At 41.9% G+C, this 22,344-nt stretch overlaps 2 protein-coding genes across 2 annotated transcripts; one reads left to right on the top strand and one right to left on the bottom strand.

Moving 5' to 3' along the window:
* Positions 1–1,423: 1,423 nt before the first annotated feature.
* lnpk (lunapark, ER junction formation factor) lies at positions 1,424–8,847 on the top strand. Its single transcript, XM_068741730.1, has 16 exons — positions 1,424–1,489; positions 2,200–2,273; positions 2,716–2,757; positions 2,981–3,031; positions 3,130–3,266; positions 3,369–3,427; positions 3,737–3,777; positions 4,089–4,172; positions 4,279–4,330; positions 4,408–4,521; positions 4,597–4,689; positions 4,826–4,931; positions 5,085–5,155; positions 5,253–5,408; positions 6,513–6,602; positions 6,978–8,847. The coding sequence occupies exons 2-16, from the start codon at positions 2,247–2,249 to the stop codon at positions 7,157–7,159; spliced, it is 1,305 nt and encodes a 434-aa protein (XP_068597831.1). The 5' UTR covers positions 1,424–1,489; positions 2,200–2,246; the 3' UTR covers positions 7,160–8,847.
* Positions 8,848–8,865: 18 nt separating this feature from the next.
* Positions 8,866–17,305, bottom strand: chrna1 (cholinergic receptor, nicotinic, alpha 1 (muscle)). Its single transcript, XM_068741729.1, has 10 exons — positions 17,251–17,305; positions 13,172–13,314; positions 12,667–12,711; positions 12,457–12,566; positions 12,169–12,364; positions 11,857–12,094; positions 11,280–11,503; positions 11,053–11,167; positions 10,752–10,876; positions 8,866–10,338 (listed from the first exon to the last, which is right to left on the bottom strand). Exons 1-10 carry the CDS (start codon positions 17,303–17,305, stop codon positions 10,210–10,212), a joined length of 1,380 nt encoding a protein of 459 aa, XP_068597830.1. The 3' UTR covers positions 8,866–10,209.
* Positions 17,306–22,344: the final 5,039 nt, after the last annotated feature.

Raw genomic sequence — 22,344 nt, 5'->3', positions numbered from 1 at the left:
CATAATTTATTAAGGGTTAATGAAACCGTAATATCACCGGCATGTGGATTATTCATCAACTTTAATATACATCAACATCAAATCTTATCTGTGTGTGTGTGTGTGTGCGCGCGCGTGTGTGCGTGTGTGTGTTTTATGCGCTCGCGGGAGTGTGAGCATGCACGTGAGGGAGGGAGGAACGAAGGGGGGGAGTTTTATTAGGCCTATAATTCTTTCGAGTCCAGAGGAAGCTGCAAAGCATTAAAAAGGCAAAATCTCTGCACATGCACTGCAGCCTTTAATGTTTCACAGTTTCTACAAAAGTAGCAACACTGGGATACCGCAGGGATGTATATACGTGTCTGAGGAGTTGTGCTGAGCTGCGTGCAAATCTGTGACGATGAGATTCAGCCGCACACTCGCACACTATTATTATTATTTTTGGATAAATAAGTCACCTTCACTCAAAGAAAAAGTACAAAAAAAAATAATCGAAACTTACATTTTAATGCATGTGTAAGATTTGTATTTGGATTCAAATGCCCGGCCTATACCAGAAAAGAAATAATGTCCTTTGAAAAGTGCAACACACTATATGGGTCTACTGTATTAGAATATCCATATCTAGTGACATGAATAATGGCAAGTCTGCCATCGATTGATTAAACATATGTCATCTCAACACAGCTTGATTACAGCCCAATAAAACCATTATTTACCTGTACATCTTACATTAACGTTGCTTTTAGAAATCACAATAAAACAGCGACACCTAGTGGGGAAGACCTTCCGTGCACCGTGACGTTTCATGATTTCGCAGACTTTCATAAAAGGTGGACTAGTTTAATTGATGCTTTTGCAAATTCACTTTTCGACTTCATGCTTTCATTCTTAATGACTAACTTTCTAATATTCAACTCATATTTTTTTTTTTTCGAAAACCGGCCTTATCTTTATTTGAATGTAATAACTGTCTTTTAAATGATAGCAGCGTGTTTTTAGTACTGAGTATTTCCATTCATTTGAGGTAAATCGTTTGAATGAAAAATGCGTCAACATGTTCACATATCGACACATGCAACGCTTGTCTCACTCTTAGCACTTAGCACGTCGACGTATCCGACTCGTTTTTCCCAGAGGCCTTTGCATTGTAGTCTTTTTAAATTGTGAAACCGTGCGTTGAGATGGTGCATTTCCAAGATTAACAAGATCCACTATGGCAAAAACATATCCTTCCCTACACTGCGTATGATTGGATAGTGTTTTTGTGTTTGTCGATTTGAACGGCTATGTTTAGCTGTAAGAGGTAATGATTGGTTAGAAGACGTAGAGACAGACTGTCTGCCAGCCAATCATAGTCTCGGTCGCGTTTGTGATGACGTCGCCATAGTAGGATTCATGAATTTGGACGCATTGAGCTGCTCGTTTAGATAACAGCTAGCTTGGGGGTAAATGTATGCTTCTGTGCTAGCTTGAAAACATGACCACTTAACAGAAAACGCCACTTAATGTAAGTGCATTCGAGAGATGTTTAACTTTCATCATTTCGCCGGTGAAGTAGATACTAGTCTGATAACAAGTCATTGATGCTGTTACGCGTTGTTTAATTCACGTCAACGTTATTAAATTCAGGCTTACATTACTCCATTGTTGTCGCTGTATAACGGTACTGTTGCTCGCTAGCAGTAGCATGCTGCTGCTAATGTTATGACGGAGTAGCTAACATTAGCCTACATTTTGTTAAGCTAGCTTGAAACATGATATGGCCAGATATAGTCTAAAAGTATATACTGCGTGCTGAATGGTTGCTCGCTGTCACTGTCGGGCTATAGAGCCCTTTGTTTTGCTTACAAAGTTTAGAGCTATGAAACTTTCTACTTTAAGTAATGTAACTCACTGAAATGGTGGGAGTTAAATAAAGCACACGAACCAATAATAGCTACGTCGAGGCAAAAGGTGAGTCATTGATGGGTAACATCACAACAACAACAACAACTATTGTGTAAATGTCGCTCTTTAAACGGAGATATAGAACTAGAGTAGTTCAGGATCCACAATAACAATAGTTAGCATTGTGTTCAGTCATTCAGGGTTATGTGAATGGATCATAGCTTGAATGTGGTCATTGCAATCAGCGACATTAATTGTCCAACTGTTTCAACAAAAGTTATTTTTTTTAAAATAAATGTATTATTTTCTTATAATCTTTTTGATCCACAGTGGAGTAAAGTAATCAAGGAGACAGACGGCCGCTGTAATTTACAGATATGGGCGCCGTAATTTCTCGATGGAAGGTAAGTGGATGAGAGAGGAGGAAGAGTTGAGTCAAAAAGGCACAAAACGTCAAGAAATGAAAGTAAAATGTAGGCTGATTTAATATTACACCATGTCAACAGAAATAAGATAAAAATTAAGATTATTTGCCTTCTTTTTAAGAAAGATATTAGTTGAATAAAAATGTATTAAAGCAGTGCAGGTCTTGGTTTTGCGTTATATTCATACAGATGTAGATAAATGGTGCATTTGATTATTGCTGCATGCTTCTAACAGATATTCAATTGTTCCTAGAACTTACAGGTGATGTGTATTTACAGAGAAAGGGTTGATCTTAATTTTTTTCTCCAACATACCTGTCATTGACTGCAAATGATGCGCAAACGTAGAGTCTGTGGCAGTGTGAACTGTTTAGACAAACCTGTTAATAATTGTTTTTATAAATCTTCACTGTCAATCTAGACGAAGCCAACAACAGTTGAGCAGCTGGAGAACCTTGACAAGGTACTGAAATCAAATTAAGCACATTTTATATACCGGTACTCTAACATTGCTTAGAACCTAGGATATTCACAATATGTCTTTTTTTTTAGTCATAGCTTACATTTTGGATTACATAGTGACAATACATGATACAATACAAGCTGAAAAGGTAACTGATGCTGGAGGCCGATGACAATTAACAATATATTTCAAGTAATATTGAACCTGTGCATTTCCGTTATAGGAGATAAAAGATTTGGAAGAGTTCAGAGCCAAAAATCAACGTCTACAAAAGGTAAAGTTCCCAAAACAGCCAACACCATCATCTAGTTACATTACTCCTAAGTTGTGTGGTCTTTTTCCTCATCCGTGCTTGTGTGTCTCTTTCTGTAGCTGTGGGTTGGCCGGTTGCTGTTCTACTCCTCGGTCCTATACCTGCTGACGTCTCTGATTGTTTACTGTCTTTACCTGCCTGAACAATGGCTGCAGAGGATTGTCATGGCTCTACCTTTCTTCATATACCCTGTGCTGTGAGTGGCAACATCCAACACAAGTGTCTTCAAATAGTTAAAACATGGACATGGACGGCTAATGGACATGTTTGAATCTCTCTTTTTCTTCCTCATGATCAGCGTTTGGCTCATCAGGAAGATGTTGATCTTCCTTTTTTCCAAACGCACAGAGAGAAACAGTGAGTTCTCTATCAGTTACTCTCCAAGCTAACTTAATCTCTTTCAGGCCTGTGTTGAATCGTAGAACTTCAGCTGTGCGGCGTTTCAAGAGCAGTAAATTATCCTGTCAATAAAATAACAAGTAACTCCTGTGATATCCTAGTTTGCTCTAAAGATGTAAATAACATCAAGGACCTATGTCTCTAATTATCTGAAATTCATCACTGCAAAAACATACGTTAATAGTACAATTTGCTAAGTATGCTGTACTGCATGACCAAATGATTAAAATAAAGTGACCGGCCCTAATTTGTCTTTTTCCTTTTTAGATGATAAACTAGAAGATTTAAAAGCTTCAAAAAAAAAGATTGTAAGTTTCCACTCGTGTCTTTTACTGATGGTTTAAAGATGGTTTTTATTTTTACAGTAGGAAAAAATGTAGTCAAAATTATTTATTACATTTTTCATTTCTTTTTTTACGGCATGAAATGTATTTTTTCTTGTCGATGACGTGACTCCTTAAATAAGAGTTTCTGTTCCTCCATTCCGGCTTCTTCCCAAATTAGCTTTGTGCTATCGTGTCCATTTTCAAAATGTAGATTTTACTCTGAAATAAACCATTTCATTACTCGAATCAAACCTGAAAGTTAGAATTAAAGTCTCCACGCTTCGTGTTTCCAGCTCGAGGACGTGATGGAGACTGAAACATACAAAAACGCCAAACTCATCTTGGAACGGTTCGATCCTGAAGCGAAGAAGAAATCTGTGAGTTCTCTCTGTTCGGTTTTAAATGGGTGCTTGTCCAGATTTTCCTCTTGATGCTTGTTTTCTTAGACATGTAATGGCTTTGCTTCCTGTGGTGGTGATGTAGGAGCTGGAGTCCACTCCGGTTCGATCACAGATGACCCCAAGGCCGGGTCAAGGTACGACACGTCACACTTGCTGGAGCTCACCTCAGAAATCTGAAAGACGAGAGATGATGAATTTCTCTCCTGTGCAGAGATTCGACAGAGAGGTGTGGCAATGAGACCGTTGCCAACGGGAACCCCGCCCGCATTGGGAAGGACTCTGGTGGGAGCGCCGTCCCCGATGGGCCCCGGTGGCACCCCTGTGGGTAAGGGGCCGCAGATATATGTGACCGTGATGTAGAAGTATGTGGCTGTTTTCAGTTGTGTCCGTCCTCGCTCAGCTCCAGGAGGACCGCCAGAGAAATCTGCTCTGTCTCCGTCGGTGCTCCATGGAGCAACACCCAGGACCCCCTGCTCCCCCATCCCAGGTGTCGGTACGTTGTAAATCCTGTCGATGTATCTCGGCGTTCCAAAATGCTGCTGTGTTAAAGAAACGTCTGCTGTTTAAACTCCAGGTTTGTATTTACTGTCCTGAATCCACAAGTGGCTGTTTTTTGGCTGTTTTTGCAGGTATGCACCCACCAGGCCCCCCATTAGTGAGACCTATTCTACCCAAAGACAGGGGAGCGGTGGACAGAGTCATCGAATACCTCGTAGGGGATGGACCACAGAACCGGTAAAGACTTCTGAATGTAACTTCATCTGGCTGCGTAGTCTGCACTTTTTGTCCTAACAGGAACAAAAGTGCTGAATTTTACAGGATACTACTGAACACTCTTTTTCTTCCTCTTTCTCTTTCTCTCCATCTGTTCCTCCTTTCCTACTTTAGATATGCTCTGATCTGCCAACAGTGTTTTTCTCATAATGGAATGGCTCTCAAAGAAGAGTTTGAATATCTAGGTAACAGCAGAAGCACCATTGCCTTTAACGAATCATTGCATTGCCATCTATCTATAAATGAATATTGTTTCCCTGCCCCCCCCCCCCCCCCCCCCAGCATTTCGTTGCGCATATTGCTATTTCCTGAATCCTGCCAGGAAGACGCGACCCCAGGCCCCCAGGCTCCCGGAGTTCAGCTATGAGAGAAGACTGAGAGCAGAACCAACTGCTCTGTCTGGGTCTGACACCGGGGAGAGTGCGCCCCCTTCTGGAGGTATTGAAAAATACAGATAAATAGACTGGAACCAACTAAGGCCAAAACTATTTTGCCTCAGATTTACTTTACAAAAAAGCTTTAAATTAATTTCACGCAAACAACTGCCAGGCTTTTGTCTGTCGACAGATGGAGGTGTAGGGCTAGCAGCATGAGGCTAATTAGCTCTTCCTTTTTTGTTGTGCTTCGTTGAGAGTTGTGCAAATAAATAAAGACACATTTCTACTTCAGTCACAAGAGATCATTTCAAGTTGGTGCCGGGTAAGAGTCTGTCGTATTTTACGTGCTACAGTACTTTGTTCTTGACAAGCTGACATTTACCCTGATAGAATTAGCTGTTAGGATAAATGAACAGTTTCTCTATTGATTTCAAATTAAAATCATATTCACGTGGGCAGAATGCCTTGATCTCATCAATAACTTCATAACACACAAGTTGTGTGTAAGCAGGAATCTGGTGATACAATACTTATGATAAAGATGTTGTGATCAAGTATATACTGCAGTACTCTGAGCGATATTTAGGGCTGTGTACTGTGCTCATTGTGTTTGCACTGATGTTGTGCACCAGCATCTTCCTGGTCTGAGCTGATATTGTTTGACCGAGGCAACGAGTAGGAAGGGTTAGAAATACTGAACATAAGAGATCCACACACACACACACACACACACACAACTATCTGTACGTCTTTTTGCTGCCTACTCTGTCCTAACCACTTGAGTTAAATCCTCTGTAGCCCATTTCTCCTGTTGATCTCATTTGTTTTCATCTGATTCTTTTCCCCACTTCAGCATCAACGTTTTATTATATTAAATTAATAAATTGTTAGTGAGCAGCAATCCAGGAGGAGGAGACACCACCACATTTCGTTGTCATGGTAGTGCAACACAATCTAACGAGTAGCTAAACCAACTGCAGATAAAAAATACAACTAAATAAAGCTAGTTAGTTAATTTGATTCTCATCATATGACTTTAACCAAGCAAGTAGAACAAAACAGCAGAATAAATGGATGAAATAATCCCAGCCAGCGTCCTGTTGGTTCTTCAGCACAATTCCTCCGACCGCCTTGTGAGTGGGTTTAACTGTGATCTTGCCTCTAGCCACGGCTACTGCTCCGTGGAATTTGGTCCACAGTTTCCAGATCCGACAGAGTCCAGTGAGCCCTGAGAACCAACTTCTGCAGAGTTCAGGTTCCCCTCCTCTTCCCCCTGCAAGGCCTAATCTGGCTCGATCTCAAATGATTTGATCTAATTACCCAAGAATGGCTCAAATCTCTTCACTTTTAAATCCGTCATTTTGTAGAAAGCAGATCAGTGTCAATCACAAATCAATAGCTCCAATCAAACTAAGTATCCTGAATAAAAATGATTGCATCCACTGCTTCGACCTTCTCTGTTGTTATTCCAACCCTAGTTGTTGCTAAAGCTGTGAAATGAAATGTTCATTAATTCATGGCTGATTTTTAACTCTCGACAACCAATCATTTGCCGAGTTGCACACTCTTCACGTTACCGCTCGGTCTCGCCACCTTGTCATTGTCTCTTACGTACTCATCCTCTCCTCAGACGAGAAAGAGTTGGGTGAAGAAGAAGCAGCCCGCGAGGCTCCGTCAGATGAGCAGCCCCGGCGGCGGCCGGACGAGGACGAGGGAGAGGAAGTCGTGGAAGGAGAGGAAGGAGAGGAAGGAGAGGAAGGAGAGCAGAGTCGCAGCTCTCCGTGCGAGGCGGAGTCTCAGCCGTCGATCTGATCGCTCCGGCCAGTGTTGACATCCAGGTCGTATTTCAAAACGGTATTAGTGGGCGAGGACCGTCAACAACAAAAGCGCGTCACTGTCTTTCTTCCTCGCAACCGAAACCTTCATCAGTCTTTCGTGTTTCAGTTTCCCATTTCTTTCCAAAACTAAATTTGACGTGATTTTTCATGGTCATGAGAAAGAGGAGGAAGTTAATGGGGGAATGTTCATCACATTTCATTGTACAATTGTCCAGTGATTTTGCTAAAATAATAATATGATGGCCTTAATCATTTCATTGGTTACCTGGTGAGGTGTCAAACTGATGATTGCAGTTTGAATCATATTTATTGGATGCTGATGAGTCTGTTTGTGGTGACTGACGGGATTCTATGATTTACTCGATAATGTTCTTTAAGATTTCAAGTCGTTGGGCTGCTGCGTGATTTTGAAATGAACAGAACTGCAGGTTCTGTCTAAAAAAATTGTCTTCAAATGCAGGAAAATTAACTTTCTTAATTCTAAACCCCACTTGGTGTGCTTTAATTACATTTAGATCAATTTCAGCAAATTCAAATGCATTTTTCAGCGACCCACCGTCTCATTCAAGTGAATCTGAGCTTGCTGCTTGTTGGTTCGTGTAACTTACTCGCATGAATCCATGGAACATGCATGTCAAGATGGTTTTTAACCTGAATTGAGAACATTTATTTCTTAATGCATTTGAACAGACCTTTTCTGCAAGGAACAAACGCTCCATAGTCATAGGATAAAATAGGTTGCTGGAAATGTTGCGCTCTCCGGATCCAGGATGAACCTTGTGGCTTTGCTTTATGCTCTGCGTTCTAATTTTCCAAGCTTTTGTCTTGTGGGAAAAGAGAGCCTTTACAATGAAATTGAAATGATTGTTTTTATAAAGTCCTTTTTCGGACAATAACCTTTTAGACAGGACAGCATTTAATATTGATTAGCAATGCGGTGAATGAATAAACTCAGCCATTAAAAAATTAGGTGAGGAACTAAAAAATGATGGAGTTAAGACTGCCAATCTATAGATATTATTATTGCCAATCAAAAGGTGTTGATATGAATATCTTTGCCAAATGCGCTGCTGTTTGTGTTTGAGTTTCTCTTTATTTATTTTGGCCATTATGTGTTTTACTATGTTCTGTTCTGGCTGCACTGTTGGTTTTTAAAAAACGAGATACATATTATAATATCACTTTGTCACCACTGTTTTAAAAGTAGAAGCTTGCTTGGGGGGGGGGGGGGAGGGGGAGCGGGCATCAGATCCCTGACCGCTGTCATCATTTCTGCTTTAGTCGAGTTTGTGCAGCTCCTGCAGCATTGTGACAGGTTTCTTTATGTTTTTGAGGTTTAGTGGACAAAACGCGTTTGCAAAAATTGATGCCTACTTCAAACTGTCTCTGTTTTTAATTGACTTTGACCTCCTTACAGTATCCCTAAGTCCTGTGGCGAAGCCATAAAGGTTTGGGCTCACAGAAGTGGGAGGCCGTATGATGGATTTATATTAACTGACACACAGCTTGATATGTGGTTTTACCCCCCCCCCCCCCCCCACCCCTGCATCAACCCGCTGATGGAGGGTACAATGTTACCTCTGTGCTTGGTTTTTCTCTGTTTAACTTGTCAGACGTGCTGGTTCTCATACTCACACAGCACGTTTAATAAAATCTTGAAACCGTAAAGTAAGGTCATTGTTTTGACTTTATTCTTGTATTGCCCAAATGTAGCCTTCTGTCTCCTGATCAAAATGTAGTGAATGTTTTACATGAAGAAGTGCGATCATTTCACAGTCGGAGCTCGTTCCCCTCGCCGTACACGACGACACAATATGGAATAGCATTCTTTTATTATTACATCAAGCTTGTCATAAGAAATCACAGCTGCAAAATCAATCAAGTTGCCGTCAGCTACCTGCTGTAAAAACGGGCAACGCTGCACCTGTGATACTTACAAGCATAAATGTCAATGAAATTGCGGCATCCATTGCTCGACAAAGCGTGCGCTAAATGAAGCTGCCCAAAACACAATTCTTAACAGTGATAATTACTCGTTTTACTAAATTAGAAGCAACCGTTAGATGCATTTTAATCGCTTACTGGCAGAAAATCACAGGAAAGAAGTGAATAAACGACAGAGAAGCGCTGAGACGTCGTCAGAACAGAAATCCTCTAATGAACTTTGTTTCTTCCTCAGTTCTAAATTCACCAATACAGACACAAATGTCTCGTATAATTCTGATACATTTTCACTTAAAAATGCGCGGTTTCTTTTTTACAATCAGCGGATCGGCTTAACTTGATTTTCAAACCGTAGTCCTTCACGGAGATTGAAAATAATTTATCAGAGCATTTAAAGCAACAATCATATTTTAAATGTAATGAGTCCTTGACAAACTCGCAACTGCAAAAGAAGGAATTTATACCCGTCGGTAATAAAATAAACCATCAATGATGCTTTAATGTTCACACAATTCACAAATGAGAGGTTTAGAAATCCAAAGAGTACCAGGCAAAACAAAACAATAAAACTTCCTGGCAGGAAAATATCTTGCCTTTCCTCTAAGTCCAAGACTATAAATATTAACCAGATAACTGTGACTTAAATTCTGTGTAAATAGAATGAAAATATTACGTCTTTAGAACGAGCTGAACACGGTAAAATCCACATTGATGTTCACTATAAGACCTCAAACTAATAAAAGTTTTCTATTCACGCAGTGTATTCTCTAAGAATGATAGCATCTATTCTGACCCAAACCTTAAATCCATCTGCCCAAAACAAAATCAATTGTTGCTGGTGTATATGTAAGAATAATAAATTACACTCATAGGACCCACCGGAGTGAATTACAACAATAAAACAGTAAAAATAAAAAATAAAACATTAGAAAAATTGTTGGTGACAAGAACAGCTTCAAGTATGATCCATTGGGATTGTGAGACACAAACTCTACAGCCTTTAAATTCAACGCGAGGTGCGGTGTTTAACAACCAAGCGTGACCTCTATCCTCGTAACCCGCGATTTACTGGTCGGCCCTCTACAGCGTGTTGAGCTCGATGAGCCTCCCGGCAAAGACGGCGGCCGTCCCGATGATGCACACGGCCATGAACACGCAGAGCAGGATGTGGTCCAAAACCATGGCAACGAACTTCCACTCCTCTGCTGCCTGGATACGACAATGACACAAAGACGTCTGACTGCACAATCTGGGTATTTACTAATTAACAAGCGGCATCATAGGCCAATTTCCTGGAGATGTATAGTTATACGCATCTTATTTCTTTAACCTACATAAAACCAAAATGTACTGCAGAATGACAAATTGCACCCGGGCGGGGGGGGGGGGGGGATGAATGAAAACTTGACATTGAAAAGTCACCAAAATATATCTTATACAAACATTTCTGTTGCTTTTGCTTCTGATGCTTGAAAGAAGAAAATACAGGTTCAAGTAATTTTTGTCTTTAACTGCATTTTCTATTTTTAAAATCTGCATGCCGTCTTTTGCGCAGCAACACTTCTGAGTTTTCTTTTTTACTGTGCAACCGCTTTTAGAAACGCGTGTCGGTTTATTCTCACATTGTTGGACTCCTCGTCTGACTTCATGGTCTCTGCGATGTACTTCACCCCTTCAATGGCGCTGCGAACATCAGGGTTCTTCACGATGGGAGACTGGTAGGTGACGCTGGTGGGGGTGGGGTTACCTGCAGAGGAGAGGGCACATTTATGGCATCTTACTCCATGTGTATTTCACCTTGTAATCAATACGTCATGTTTTACTTTGTGTGTTGGTCAACTGACACTATAATCCTGCATCTTAAACGAAATATAAATTTTCTCTCTGGATACAACATGCACTTTTTGTCACTCATAGCCTTGCCTGAAATGTCTGAGATGTCCATGTCAGTAGGAAATAGCCTCTTCTGTCGGATCTCCTGACTGGGACGCTTCATAGTTGAGAAGAACATCAAGTTGGGAATGGTTTCGATAAAGACCTGAGAGACGGATTGATGCAGGCATCGATTACATTCCTTTAAATCGTTTTTTTAATTATTTTTTTTGTGGTCACATATACAAACACCAAGATAGTCAACACAATGCGTAAACCTTGCGGATCCAGGGCGGCATGGTGTGCGTGCTCGGAGAGCGGTGATGCGTGTTGATGACGATGACGGTGATGATGATGGAGGCGATGACAAACACCATTGTGAAGAGCATGTATTTCCCTATGAGAGGAACGGCGCTGGACGTGGACGGGATCAGCTCCACGATGACGAGCAGGAAAACAGTCAGGGACAGCAGGACAGAGATGGAGAGAGTCATCTTTTCACCTGCAGAGATGGACACAAGGACATTCCGTTTCAGTTCTAAGCTTCAGCGCTGACTGTGGGCCCATCCCGCTTTGCCTCCGCCAAGGAGGTTATGTTTTTGCTGGCGTTAGTCTGTCTGTCTGTCTGCCTGTTAGCAACATAATTCCAAAGGTTACAGATGGATCTTGCTGAAATTTTCAGGAGATGTTGGGAATGTTAAATTTTAGTGATGATCCAGAAGAGATCCTGGATTCCAGATTTTCCAAATAGGAATATTGGATTTGTTGGATGCCCCATATACAGTACTTCAGTAGGAATAAGGAATACCTGTAATAAGGTGTAAATACTTCCCCCCGCTACCAGGATCTACACACCTGAGTCCGTTGGCAGATAGAAAACCAGCCCAGTGAGGAAAGAGAACAGCATGCAGGGAATGATGACATTGACGATGAAATAGAGAGGCAGCCGCAGCATCAGGAAGTGGTAGGTGATGTCGAGGTATGGCGTGTTGGGACAGCAGGTGTAGTAAACCCAGTGTTTCCAACTCCTGTAGTCCTTTAACACCCATTCCCCCGACTCCATGAAGTTACTCAGGTCGGGACGGTCACTGTCCTAAAACACAAACGCATATTCAGCACAACCGTTTAGCCACCAGCGCTCGCTGTAACGCCGTGAATGACACCCACTGGGTTTATGACGACCAGCAGGCCGTCGTATGTCCAGGTTCCCAGTTTCATGCTGCAGTTCTGCAGGTCGAACGGGAAGTGGAGGACGATGATTTCGCAGTAGCTCTTAAATATGGCCGGTGGGTTCCAGGTTATCATCCCAGTGTGCTCCAACAGGACTTTCGTCTCGTGAATTATGGCAAAGTCGCCGTCAGCACTGCAGAGGAGGAGGTGAGGAAGAGCATGACCGGCGCTGGGAGATGGCTGACATGCCAGACAAAGTTCTAGAAGCAGGGCATGCAGGCTAACTTGTTGTAGAGCACCAGGTCAGGTTTCCATATGTCGGTGGAAGGGACTCTGATCTTCCTGATGCCGCCGTAATCATCCGGATTCCAGTGCAGGTTCACGTCCAGCCATTGCTGGGGTGAAAGCATGTGGGAGATGTTTATGTTGATTTGCATTTTTGATGTGAAATGGTTTGCAAATGATTTGTGTCATGACCTCCAGAGGCGCGTTCACCTGCTTGAGACGGACATTGCTGGTCACAATCTGGTTAACTTCGTCCTGACAGAGGCCAGTAAAGACAAAGATCAAAGAAAGCCTTCAGACAAGTGACATTTAGCTGCAGCGGTTCTTGATGGATAATTTTGAAAGGCAAAAAAAGGTTCTGAAAATGACAGCAGCTGGTAAAAATACCCCAAATTAATTTTATATGTTATTTGCTAATAAAGATTGATGATGAGCTTGGGGGTCGAACTGTGCGATGGTTCCTAATAAGAATAGGAGTGACTTTACATTCACACAACATGCAGTAAATAATAATAGTCTTCAATGTCTTTATGTAAAATGCAGGAATTGAGTCGCACGATCTAATAAAAGGAAAATCCTGAGCTTAATTTCCTGCCAGATTTCACCCCCACCCCTGCGACAGGGACGCATCGAATTACCCATCTGTCCGTACGTCTATCAGCACATAAGAGATTTCTTTCTTTTTAATTTGGACTCTAGCAATGGCATCCCTTACCACGTTGATCAGCTGTATGAGCTGCAGTCCCACGGTGACCACCACGGCCTCGCTGAAGTGGTCCACAGGACGCACCACCTTGTTGTAGCCACTAAACAGGTTTCTCACCAGACGAGTCTCATCCTCTGAGCAGAATATTGGACCTAGGATATACAGAAATGCAATCAGTGTGAAGAGAAATGTTTTCACAGCGACAGGACATCCTGATTCACGCACCAGACAGTGGCCAATCTAAAACCTGAACCTCTTCTGTGAGAGACTTTATAGGCCAACATGGAGACTTCTCGGATGAGAGCGTGGCAGGGACAGGCGGAAGCAGAATGCTCATCAGGAGCTCGCATTCTCTACTCCTACTGCTGCAATCAAAGTCTGCTCTTGTGTAAAACCTCGGAGCGAGTCTAATTTGAGTGCTGAGATAACGTGAAAATCTCCTCACTGCCAATTCTCCTAGCATTGAGTCTGGATCAGTTAGAGCTCAAAGCAATCAAGCCTCATTAAAACCCTCTTCAGGCAAAATCACTTTTCAGCTCGCAAACCGACGACATTTCAGCTCAAATATTTACAAACACATCGATTATGCTATTCTCCGCCCCCCCAAAAAAGATTTTCCACCCCGATTCCAAAAGTATAGTGACACTGTAATAAGTTCCCTAGTACAGATAAGTTTAAGAAAATAATTATGGAATTATCCATCCATAAAGCTTTCTTTATTTTATCACTCTATTTTGTATCCTTAAGATTTGAACTGAAATCTTGAGTGAGTGGCTGTAGCAGACTGTCTGGAGCGCCGTGGGTTTTTGGCAGGCAGCCTCTTCCTCCAAAGTGGAGACATAATAAGTCAAGATGTTTAATAGTGTTCAGCATCCAAACATGCCAGCGAGCTAAACAAGCAACGTCAGTGCGCTGTGAATTACATCAGATAATGGCTTAGCGAGTGCATTATTGATGCCCAGAGTGTCTGGAAGGGTGCGCTTGATTTATTGTTCCCATCCCTGTTGAATCTGTGGCCTGTCTTGTTATTCAAGGCGTGTCGATGGATAACAACACAACTAAAGGGGAAGAGAGAGAGCACACACACCTCCGACGAAGCAATTCACCTGGATCTACTCCTTCCTGCTTGTCCGCCGTGTGGCCAGCCAAATAGCACACGCATTTACAGACATAAGGTGTGGGCCGTATAGAATCCGACGGTGGGCCGTGATTGGCCCGCGGGCCCGACTTTGGATATGCCTGCTTTGCATAGTCGCAGTAAAATGCATCACTGTGCTTTGTTATAATGACACAACAGCTTGACATAATGCAGTTGGCCAGGCTATGACCTAAGACACGTCCTTCCAATGCTATTCCTGGAATCCGTTAGCGATCCACACCCAGCCTGAAGCAACGAGCACTCAGGGGTCTTGTTTCATTTAGCCAGCATGGCGTGTGCGCGCACACACACACACACACACACACACACACACACACACACACAATTCTTTTTAGATCTTTCTCCAAGATGTGTAAGCTGAGCATGCTGCTGATCATTTGGTTGGCTGTCAGCCATTGTGTCTGTCTGTCTGTCTGTCTGTCGCTGGCTTCCTGTTGTCCCGCGAGCACGCTTTGATCTGGTCTCGTACCAAAAATAGAAGGGAGGAGCAGAGCAGCCACTTGGAGCTGTCAGTCACGGCCCACTGCGCTCCGAATCACAGAAGAACCAGCACTGCAAAATAAAACTCGGCTCGGCCTGCTTTTTTTATTTTGTGGGTTTATTAGGCGGGTCCTGCAAACAGGAAATCCATTGCTGTGTGAATGTTCATCACTTTAGATGTTGACCTAAAATTTGAAAAACATATTTTCTCCATTCATGCATCATCACAGCCCGCCCTAACGCACACACATACACACACACGCACACACACACTGTCAGCAGCTGACAGGTCCTCCTGTCGGGTACAACATCTTAATCCGGGGTGTTGTGTTACATCTAGGCTACACAGCATTCTTTGATACTCTGTTTCTTCCAGAGCCGGACGTGGCCTTCTGGAATCCATTCTAAACTAGACTGGGTCACTTTCCTCTCCTCCCCAGGTTGTTCTGGGTGAAAGGTGCTATGGATGCTGATTGTCCCCTTGATTTAAAACGTGTGCCTCTCTTGTCAAATGTTGAGTGTATTTCACTTAAAGCAAAATAATGTTTCAGCGGCAGAGCGGAGAAACATCTGGCGATGTCGCTCTGAGTTAGGAGAAATGACAGAAGCACATACGGCAAATTTAAATGAAATAAATCTCGAAGAAAATAACTTTAATGTACAAAGTTTGGGTTTGAGCTGCATGGACATGGTGTCCATCCGTTTTCATGTCACGTCATATTGAATCTAGCAGGCTATTTATGCTTAACAGAAAGCCAATAAATTCATTCTTAGTTAATCTTCCTTGTTGTGTTTCCCCAAATGACAATGATGTACATTATTTATTCTGCTAATTTTAAAATACTGCAGTCTTAAGTCATTTCACTTTTGTTAGGAATCCAGATGTCATTACGTTAGGATGATAGAATAATCTATTTGATAAACTATGCTGCATAAATTGATGTGCAGCATCAGGGAATAAAGACCTTCAAATGTTTTACACGGCGCCGTTTTCATTACATTTCTGCAGGGATGCCGATAACGTCCAACTGGTGGCTGACAGGCTGCATCATTTATCCTTGCAAGCTGCCTCTAACCGGCCATCACATAAATTTGTCGCCAGCATGTTTAAAAAAATAATATGCCAGAAACCAAATCACTGAATTGAAAATGACAAAAAACTGGAATTTATTTTGAATCCAATCTCCTGTTCAGACACAAAAAGGCTGATATCGTAAGTAAATGAAATTAAACTCCTACCATATTACTATGGTGCGAAAAAAAAGAGAGGTAAATAATGAACTGGGTTGAACATAAAACCCTTTTCTTGACTGCTGACTAAATTAACTTCTATTTAATGCCTGTGTGTTTTGGGTTTCTGCAGTCTTGGGTTTTGTGTTTGATTATTTCCTGTTTTGTTCTATATTAAAGTCATTGTGTTGAGCTTTTCTTTCATGTGTTCAAATCATTTGTGTTTTCCCTCCATTAAAAACAAAAAACCTGAAGCTAAACCTTTTATTTTGTTCAGAAAAGGACTTTTTAAATATATCAGAAATTCAATGCTTCAAATATTTGTTTTCATTCTACAAATGAAACCTAAACTCAAGTTTAATAGTGTAAATGGATCTCTAAAATTATGACAGTAAAAGTGATAACTCTGTACTTTTACCCAGATTTCTTTTAATTGACGTATTTTGCAAAATGTAGCGTCACACCAAATGTTTGACCAATTATTTTCCATGAAAATCGTAACATTTTTAAACACTTAAAATAGAGATTATTTCAATAAAAGCAAGTGTGTGTGTGTGTGTGTGTGTGTGTGTGAAAAGCTAAATATCATTCCGTGTGTAATTTTAAGTACCGGTAACCAAATCTCTTTAACATACGGTACCACACAATGACATTACATCCACCTTGTCAAAGGGCAATAAACAACTTTTGAGAATACACGTACGCTAAATTTGGAAGATTGTATGTTAAAATAAGTGTCAATTTATAATTCATATTTTATATTGTCTGAAATAGTATATTTCTGTAATTATAATTTGTTTAAAATGAAAATGTAAATTTCTAAAGACCCGTAAAGATCTTGTAACTGTACATAAATCCATTGTTAAATTAAATTTTAATGTCTTTTTCTAACTGGCTGTGATCAGATCAGACCACCAAATAGACAGTTTGGAAATCAGCAAGACTTTGTCTTGTTCGGGTGACCTTGAGTAAAGACACTAAAACCAAACCCACTCACTAATAAATAGAAATCACTTTTGACACAATTAGCATATTAGATATTGAATATAGCGAGGAACGCTAACAGTGCAGGGCTGCCATTTTTAGGCTTCCTCAAGGACAAATGTCAACACGCTCATTTCTAGCAGGTCTTTGAACGGGTAGTAACAAGACAGAATTACACTTTTGATTAATAATTGTAAACTATAACAGAACACCCACACACACACACAGGACTTACCCGCAAATACAACGAGAACCCAGGCCAGAGAGATCTGGACCCGAGAAAAGTTCATATCTCCACCAGGCGTTTATGAAATCAGTCCTGAGATCTGCGACATCCGTTATAATGTGTCGCCAACCAGTTGACAGGTCATGAACTAACTTATGAACTGCTGTTACAAAGACACAAACATCTACACAAAAGCTGCAGCGACCACTTTGGACTTGCTGTGTGAAGGTTGGGCTCGCAGTCAGTGAGCTCTGGTTTCTCCATGTCACCTCCCCCACCCAGCACATCCCGACCTCTTGGCAGGCTTCAGGGACATGGAGGACAGCTGCTGCTGGTGGTGTGTGTCTTTTTTTTGTATTTTGTGAGTGTGTTTTTGTGCCCAGCACCCCCACCAACATGCATGACATCCGGCAGTGTATAGTATCAGACATATTTTACAAGGACAACAGTTTAGGAATTACATTTTAAATCATTTGCATCCTAAAAAGACAACGACCCGCTCAATCCAAGCTCCTTCAGAACTACGAGCCTTCTGGATGCTACAATTTTTAGCTAAGATTTTTGCTACATGATTAGAGAACATGCTCCCATCAGTGATATTTTCAGACCAAACAGGTTTTATTAAAGACAATCTTCTTTTTTTAAGCAACATACATTCATTGTCTGTGGCTAAAAAAAATAAAATAATTTAATATTATTTATTCTACCAGCCCAAACCCTTGTAGTTCTAAATTGTCAATATTGATGCAGAGAAGGCTTTGGACAGGGCTGCATCCCCTTTAGCATGCAGACTGATTTGGAATTTTCCAAATGTCATCTTGGCTATGTTTAAGCTATCACACTTAGCCTCCCCCCCATTATACATTCTATTTTTTCAGGTTATGAAATATTTAAACCTTTCCCCATCTCTGACATTGTGCATTCAGGAATTCCTTAACGTGTCCTTGAGGAAGGGATAACTTTCTGAGGAGATGCAAATGTGAAAATATCTTGAACGTACAGAAATACAGGATTTTATTCTTGATTTTTTAAAATGCAGAATCAGGGTAAAGAAACAAAGCAGATTAAATAAGAGGAACAGAATAAAGAGATGAGCAACTTCCCTGGAACGTGCATTCCACACCTTAAAACCACAGTAAATAAAAAAAGATTCCGTTAGAGATCCTTTTCGTACTCTTTAAATGTTAAATGTGTACAGCATAAAACATTTATTTCAATTATTCATGCTTCTCAATCTATTTTTTATGTAAATAATCCATGAATATTTAAACCCTCGTTGTTTTTCGTTCATCCATTCTCAAGTCTTTCAATGAGTACCTGCAAAGTGAGGATGTGGCAAAAGTGTGTGAACTTAGTGTTTAAATGCACAAGCTTGTAATACGCAACATTTATTCCCCACGGTTGTCTCAGTTCTCAATGAAACAACCGCTGCCTCCACTAGGGGGCAGTAGAAGAGTGTGAAAACGTAGCATGTCAGAATTTCAGTGTGCAGAAACGTGATCAGATGCCATCTAAAAAAATCTATACTGGAGATGATCTAGACCACAGAGGTGATCAATGCTAATAAAGATATTAAAGTGGCCAAAAAAAAAAAAAAAGACTTTCCCACAGTGGTTGCGTGGAACCAGTGAGTTGAACTTTGATATTTACTGGTTCCACAGGTCAGGAACTGATTACCACAAGAGAAAGTAACTACAAACGTAAATAAATTTCGTCCTGTTGTAGTTGCTCCTTTTTTTTTTAATGTTTTGTCCCTTTCTTGAGTGTCTTGCGTTTCTCTGAGTCTGCATGTGTTGCTCCTGTAGGAGGGCGTGGCTAATGTTAACCCCCGCCTCTAGCTTCTCCACACACACCTGTAGGCAATCACCCCAATCAAGACTCAGACGTCCTCACAGAATTGAGACCCTGGCTGCTTTCCTGAGATTCCACACATTTTCAGAAGTCTGACTGCTGAGTTATTATTATTTTTTAATTTACCTGTTTAGTTTAATCTACCCGTTTTATCGGTCAGCTCCGTCAGATGATTTTTGCGCTCCGTGTTGAGCTGTCGGTGGCCGTTCAGCTTGGTCCACCTGTGCCTGTTGCTGGTAGCTTTTATCAGGTTATACTGCTAGCATGAGAATAATGCACGTATTATTTTCCTTTTGCATGGACTAGTGAATGGAGAAGACAAATATACATCGTTGTTGTCCAGAAAACATCATTTTTGTTACTTGGAAGAATCGCTGAAGCCCGCATCTCAACCGTGGGTCAGGTTGTTGGTGAGTTAACGTGGTGCTGCTTGGTTTTAATTAGCCTGTTGCTAAAGCTAACTAAGCATGATGTCTAATAGATTTGTAAGCTGATTTCCCAAGCTAATATAACCGGGCCCTGAAAAGCACCACACATCTACCTGTCGACACATTTTTCTCTTGCGCACAGCTCTCCATGAGATGAAGGCAGGGGGGAAAAAAGGTTTTAATGAACTGCCTTTATTCAGACATAATTGGTCATAGGAAGACCTCTCTTCTGAAAATGCCACCGTTAATCTTGGCGGATGTAGAAGTCCGCAGGTTAATGCACATCTTATGGTAGTGACTCACAACCGCAGCTCCGTTCTGCCACAGTGGCCGTGAACTGCTGCCAAGTGTCCCGATGTTTGGGCAGCCTGTATTAAAGCACACGTGATGTATTTCTCAGCTTGGAGTGGATACATAGGATATATCACAATATAAAGGGAAAGTAGAGGGACACTCGGTAGATTAGCTCAGCATGTAAACGAAAAGAAACAATCTAAAAAAAAAGTCTGACATAAAAAAACAAATACTACTAAATTTTAAACCCCTTAGCGCTACAGCTCTTTTAGGAAAAAAACAAATCGTCTATGGTGTTTTGTTCTCCTTCCAGATGTGAGTGTGAACGCTTGTCCGCCTCTCTGTGGGTCGGACCTGCGATGAACCGGTGACCCGTGGAGGGCGCACCACGCCTTCCGCCCAGCGACAGCTGGGATAGGCTGCAGCCCCCCCCCCCGCCACCTTTCAAAAAGGGTAAGTGATTATTACACAATGCATGGCTGGACATTCACACACAAACAATATGTGTAATCCATGAAGCACACAATCAGACCACGCTCTGGCAAGCACTCGCATTGGGGGGGTGTAACCTGTGTATAATGGGGTTCTGACCCCTCCAGCCGCTGTGGAGAACTCGTTACTGGGGTCTGTGCTAAGTACACCTGACAGCGCTGGTACACTCTCCCTCTCACACAGGCACACACAATCTTCACACTTGCCTTTTGCAATAATCACACACACGACAAAAGATAACGCACGCAAAAATAGTTTTATAGCAGATATCGGAGAGACATCCTATTTTTCACTCTCGATCATTGTAATTTTGGCTACGTAGCGGGAAGGGGCAGGGCTTTACAGGACTTATCAAGGCTGCAAAATTCAGGCAGGAAGTGATGTCACGTTGGTGAGCGACGGATACAAAGTGTGATTTTTGGATGAAAAGTTGGAGCCCATCGAGCATTTCAGTCACGCTCTGAGTTGTTTTGGGCAGTTGCTTGTGAAGGAGCAGCTCCCGTTCTTTTTTTGGAAAGCGCTGCAGCGCACGGAGCTGGGAAATGACAATCTGGATGCAGAGCTCCGCTCAGCAAAGCTCGACTAATGGGCAAATCAAATGGGACAAGTTAGAAGTCATGATTGGAAATCTCAAAGTAAAGTGAAAACTTGTTTTCATATCAAACGGCTTGTACTGCTAATGTCCTATGTGCTTGATAAGAATGGCAATGTGTGGGAACATTTAAGGATGGGAATGACAAAAAATGTTGGGCGCTAGATGGGAAGAGACAGAAAGGAGAAAGAAAATCTGTTGATTGAAGTGTTGAGACGTTGTGAAACCTCACCTAGACACGAAACCTCTCTGGGGGCTCGGCTCTGCTCGGGCGGACTGTTGATCTATTTTTGTGCATCCACCTGTCTCTATCTATTGGGTCTCTAAGGCGAACTTTAAAATCAAACATCAGCGTGTAGCCAAGGCGCTGTCTCGCTTATGATTCCAGATCAATACCCACATTACATATTTGGGTAAAAACATAATCCTGTACATGTTGAATAATAAAAAGAGCTGCTGAAATCGTGCCTGCTTTAAAATGTGTTCCAGAGCTGGTCAAAGTGCTCCAAATAAAACCTTTTAGATGTCCGTTAGCTGGTTGTCCGCCAACAAACCGTCACTTCGCATCTTTCCTGATGGCCTCTGAGGTCCGCAACCTCAGTGTTTGGCCTCAATCGCTCTCGGGGCCGACGCAGACGGAGGATATGCTCATGTCGCTCTGGCAAACCATGCCTCATCTTCTGTAAACAGCTGGAAGCTGTGGGGCTAAATACTGCGTCACCTTGAGCAGTTTGATGCCAGTGTTGTGCATGTCTCCACCCCTGCAGTGAGCATAATTTAACCGATTTCCCCCGGAGCACATTAGTGATGCGTGGCGGGTCAGTTCATTTGACCCAAGCTGTCAGACGAGCAGCGTGCGGCAAAGAACCAGAGGAAAAAACTCTGAGCAGAGACAACAAATGGCAGACGGGGAGTGATCTTTTAATCTTGGTGCAGAAAAACTGAAAGCGCAAGCGAGAGAACAGAGATGTTAAAAAAAAAAAAAATGGACTAAAAGGGTGGGGGGGGGGGGGGGGGTGATGAGAAATTAAAAGAACAGAGGATGCAGAAAGCACAGCGGTAAGCAGAGCAAATGTAAACTTCATCTGAGCATCAAAGGACAAAAAGATGGGAGAGAACAGAAGAAGAGTGTGTGCTCCACTCTTCTGTGTTCTGGTACGACGAGAGATAACACCAGGGAGAGTGGAGTCGATGGTTGTTAGTGGCAAAACCGAAATCCCGCCCGTTTACCCAGAAAGCGATAATCTAAATCTGGTCGTGTGTTTAAATTCCTGAAAAACATCCTTGTTCGGAAAGAGGATTTAATCTGAAAGCAGCCATTTGTGATTTCTCTGGGAAATGTGCAGCCGGTTTTGAGCCGTCGCCTCTGATGTAGCGGTGAAGGGAAGCAATCAAACCCCCAATCTCTGGTACAACAGACTTGCCCCCGTCAGGCCGTGTCGTGTG

The sequence above is a fragment of the Brachionichthys hirsutus genome, chromosome 7 (assembly GCF_040956055.1).
Source record: "Brachionichthys hirsutus isolate HB-005 chromosome 7, CSIRO-AGI_Bhir_v1, whole genome shotgun sequence".
NCBI classification, from domain to species: domain Eukaryota; kingdom Metazoa; phylum Chordata; class Actinopteri; order Lophiiformes; family Brachionichthyidae; genus Brachionichthys; species Brachionichthys hirsutus.
The sequence above is the reverse complement of the archived record's forward strand: the minus strand, read 5'-3'. Positions and strand labels throughout refer to the sequence as shown.